General features: G+C 42.4%; 1 protein-coding gene across 3 annotated transcripts in view; it reads left to right on the forward strand.

Annotated features, from left to right (window-relative positions):
* The window catches only part of LOC138853773 (insulin gene enhancer protein ISL-1-like), a 562,317-nt gene that overhangs the window by 506,468 nt on the left and 50,849 nt on the right, over window positions 1–5,000 (forward strand). For 2 of the 3 annotated variants that reach the window (XM_070092442.1, XM_070092443.1), the window contains exon 9: window positions 3,228–3,245. The exons of the other annotated variant lie outside the window; for it this stretch is intronic. In XM_070092442.1, coding sequence (XP_069948543.1) covers window positions 3,228–3,245 — 18 coding nt within the window. The remainder of the gene's footprint in view (window positions 1–3,227; window positions 3,246–5,000) is intronic. 3 annotated transcript variants of the gene reach the window in all.

Consider the following 5,000-nt stretch of genomic DNA (forward strand, 5'->3'; position numbering starts at 1 on the left):
ATACACGGGGTTATGGAGGGTGATACACGGGGTTATGGAGGGTGATACAAGGAATTATGGGGATTCTACGAGGGGTTATAGAGGATTCTACACGGGGTTTTACAGGATTCTACACTGGGTTATATAGGATTCTACACGGGGTTTGCGAAAAATCTAGGCATCCATCATTGTAGTCAGGATTCAGGGAACAACATCCAGGGAACATCCGTCATTATAGTGCAGGATTCAGGGAACAACATCCAGGAAACATCCGTCATTATAGTCCAGGATTCAGGGAACAACATCCAGGAAACATCCGTCATTATAGTGCAGGATTCAGGGAACAACATCCAGGAAACATCCGTCATTATAGTCCAGGATTCAGGGAACAACATCCAGGAAACATCCGTCATTATAGTGCAGGATTCAGGGAACAACATCCAGGGAACATCCGTCATTATAGTGCAGGATTCAGGGAACAACATCCAGGAAACATCCGTCATTATAGTCCAGGATTCAGGGAACAACATCCAGGAAACATCCGTCATTATAGTGCAGGATTCAGGGAACAACATCCAGGAAACATCCGTCATTATAGTCCAGGATTCAGGGAACAACATCCAGGAAACATCCGTCATTATAGTCCAGGATTCAGGGAACAACATCCAGGAAACATCCGTCATTATAGTCCAGGATTCAGGGAACAACATCCAGGAAAAATCCGTCATTATAGTCCAGGATTCAGGGAACAACATCCAGGAAACATCCGTCATTATAGTCCAGGATTCAGGGAACAACATCCAGGAAAAATCCGTCATTATAGTCCAGGATTCAGGGAACAACATCCAGGAAACAAGACTTTCCAGACTCGACCTCCGGAAGTTCAAAAACTTCTTTTTGGTAGAACTAAAACACTTCAGCACATGAAGTGTGTGTCAGCCACCGTGGCAGACACAGTGAAGTGTGTGTCAGCCACCGTGGCAGACACAATGAAGTGTGTGTCAGCCACCGTGGCAGACACAGTGAAGTGTGTGTCAGCCACCGTGGCAGACACAGTGAAGTGTGTGTCAGCCACCGTGGCAGACACAATGAAGTGTGTGTCAGCCACCGTGGCAAACACAATGAAGTGTGTGTCAGCCACCGTGGCAGACACAGTGAAGTGTGTGTCAGCCACCGTGGCAGACACAATGAAGTGTGTGTCAGCCACCGTGGCAGACACAATGAAGTGTGTGTCAGCCACCGTGGCAGACACAATGAAGTGTGTGTCAGCCACCGTGGCAGACACAGTGAAGTGTGTGTCAGCCACCGTGGCAGACACAATGAAGTGTGTGTCAGCCACCGTGGCAGACACAGTGAAGTGTGTGTCAGCCACCGTGGCAGACACAATGAAGTGTGTGTCAGCCACCGTGGCAGACACAATGAAGTGTGTGTCAGCCACCGTGGCAGACACAGTGAAGTGTGTGTCAGCCACCGTGGCAGACACAATGAAGTGTGTGTCAGCCACCGTGGCAGACACAATGAAGTGTGTGTCAGCCACCGTGGCAGACACAGTGAAGTGTGTGTCAGCCACCGTGGCAGACACAATGAAGTGTGTGTCAGCCACCGTGGCAGACACAGTGAAGTGTGTGTCAGCCACCGTGGCAGACACAGTGAAGTGTGTGTCAGCCACCGTGGCAGACACAATGAAGTGTGTGTCAGCCACCGTGGCAGACACAGTGAAGTGTGTGTCAGCCACCGTGGCAGACACAGTGAAGTGTGTGTCAGCCACCATGGCAGGATATGACTGGTCAGGTGTAGAGATACAAAGGTTCTCTGCCTCACCAATGGAAACATTGTCGGGAAAGTCTCGGGGAATGCTAAAATAATTGAAGTTGTTGAGTCGTGAGGAAGACAGAAGACCAAGGAAGACATTCCACCTTAAATTTGAAGACAAACAATGGGGTTTCTGTCTGCTACAGCCCGTGATTGTTCTGCTGTTTTGGAAAATTCAATCGTATCAACAAAGATTTTCAGTGAGTAAAGGCTACAGTTGTGTGTGTGTGTGTGTGTGTGTGTGTGTGTGTGTGTCTCCTGTGATAGAGGCTGACACTTGTAATAGGATGAAGCGGGTGGCCAATGGTTGGTTTGGTTACCCTGCTAGAGCAGGGGGGCGGCAAGGGAGCGGAAGGGGGCGGCAGGGTGAGAGGGGACGAGGGAATGGTGTGAAGAAAGAGGAAAGATGGGGTGTGGAGAGTGATGTGGGGTGAGGGAGGTAGATAAGAAGAGGGTCTGTAAAGTAGAAGGTGGGGGGAAGGGAATGGGTATGGGGAGAGGAACATGGGGAACTATGGGCAAGAGGGAGGAGTGAGGAGAGGGACGAGGTTTAAGGAGGGAGAGGAGGTTAGAGGAGGGGGAGGAGGATAGAGGAGGGGGAGGAAGGAAGAGGAGGCTAGAGGAGGGGGAGGAGGGGAGAGGAGGATAGAGGAGGGGGAGGAGGGGAGAGGAGGATAGAGGAGGGGGAGGAGAGGAAAGAAAGAGATTATCCTGATGGAGGATACATGCCGCTCAGAGACTGGTCATGCTAACACTGACTGACTGACTGATTGTCTGATTGACTAACTGACTGACCAGTTGACTGACTGACTAACTGACTGACTAACTGACTGACTGGCTGTCTGACTGACTGACCGACTGACTGGCTGTCTGACTGACTGACCGACTGACTGGCTGTCTGACTGACTGACCGACTGACTGGCTGACTGACTGACTATCTGTCTGACTTACTATCTGACTGACCAACTGACTGACTGACTGACCAACTGACTGACTGACTGACCAATGACTGACCAACTGACTGACTGACTGACTGACTGACTGACTGACTGACTGACAGACTGACTAACTGAATGACTGTCTGACATACTAACTGATTGATCAACTGACTGACTGACTGACCAACTGACTGACTGACCAACTGACTGACTGATTGACCAACTGACTGGCTTGCTGACTGAATGGCTGACTGACTTTGCTCTTTCTCTCTCTCTTTTCCTCAATTTTCTCTCATTTCTGAGTATGTGTGTGAGTACATATATATATATATATATATATATATATATATATATATATATATATATATATATATATATATATATATATATATATATATATATATATATATATATATATATATATACATGGTGGAGAGACTAGTGTAAAATCAAAGAAACCTTCTTTGTAACACTTTGTTTGTTTGTTTGTTGTTTCAGATTAGACTGACCATGCAAGTACGTAGAATTATTGTCTTTGTTCTGCTTCCTTTGTTTTCTTTCTTTGCTTACCGTTTGTTTGCAAACAAAAACAAAATAATTTCGAGGGATTTTTGCCACACTGAGGATCAAGATTGTTGTCATTATTGTTATTATTATTATTATTATTATTATTATTATTATTATTATTATTATTATTATTATTATTATTATTATTATTATTATTATTATTATTAATATTATTATTATTATTATTATTATTATTATTATTATTATTATTTTTATTATTATTATTATTATTATTATTATTATTATTATTATTATTATTATTATTATTATTATTATTATTATTATTGGAGGTATGATCCGAGGAAGGGGAGGAAAGCTCCAGTTCCTTGGAACAACAGCATCCTAGGAGTAATTTATTTCTTCCTGTTGTTCATTTATTTATGTATTTGTAAGATTTATTCTTTGTTGTTTATTTTATAAATTCATCCGTGAATATAATAGATTTATTTTAAATGTAGTTAAGAGATGACAATGATAATTAATAATAATAATAATAATAATAATAATAATAATGGTGATAATATTAACAATAATAATTATAATAATAATAATTATAATAAAATAATAATAATAATAATAATAATAATAATAATAATAATAATAATAATAATAATAATAATAATAATAATAATGATAATGAAAATAACAGCAACAACAACAACAATAACAATAATAATAACAAAACTTAATTAGAATAAAGGGTCTTATAATGAAAATCATCATATATGCAAATTAGTAATAATCAGCTTCATGTAAATTATTTCTAGAAAGTCGTAATTATCTCAGTTTTATGAAACAGTGAAGTTTTATTATAGGTGCTGGAAGACGCACACAACTGAAATATCTCGGGTTCGATCTCTGGGCGAAGCGAAATGTATGAGCGAGTCTCCTTACACCTGGTACCTCTCTCTCTCTCTGTCTATTTATCTTTGTATCTAATTTTCTAACTCACTGTTGATTTTTCCACACACACACAGAGGAGCTGAGATTCGACCACTGCAATCACATGTAGGTGAGTACACACACACACCCACCCACACACACACACAATCACACACACACACACACACACACACACACACACACACACACACACACACACACACACACACACACACACACACACACACACACACACACACACACACACACACACACACACACACACACACACACACACACACACACACACACACACACACTTCATGCATCAACACATCAGGGACACTACCAGAGAGCGAGGGGAGGATGAACCAGCAAGACTGGACCTTGTGTTCACCCTGAGTAGCTCAGACATTGATGACATCACATATGAGAGGCCCCTCGGAGCTAGTGACCACGTTTTGATTACATAATAGAGTTACAGGTGGAGAGGGTAACTGGAGTCGAATGGGAAAAGCCAAACTATACAAGGGAGGACTACACAGGTATGAGGAACTTCCTGCGGGAGGTGCAGTGGGACAGAGAAATGGTAGGAAAGACAGTAAATGAAATGATGGAATATGTAACAACAAAATGCAAGGAGGCACAGGAAAGGTTTGTTCCCAAGGGCAACAGAAACAAAGGGAAGACCAAAGCGAGTCCTTGGTTTACCCAAAGGTGTAGGGAGGCAAAAACTAAGTGCATTAGAGAATGGAAGAGGTATAGAAGGCAAATGACCCAGAAAAGCAAGGAGATCAGTCGAAGAGCCAGAAACGAATATGC

The sequence above is a fragment of the Cherax quadricarinatus genome, chromosome 39, assembly GCF_038502225.1.
Source record: "Cherax quadricarinatus isolate ZL_2023a chromosome 39, ASM3850222v1, whole genome shotgun sequence".
Lineage (NCBI taxonomy): Eukaryota > Metazoa > Arthropoda > Malacostraca > Decapoda > Parastacidae > Cherax > Cherax quadricarinatus.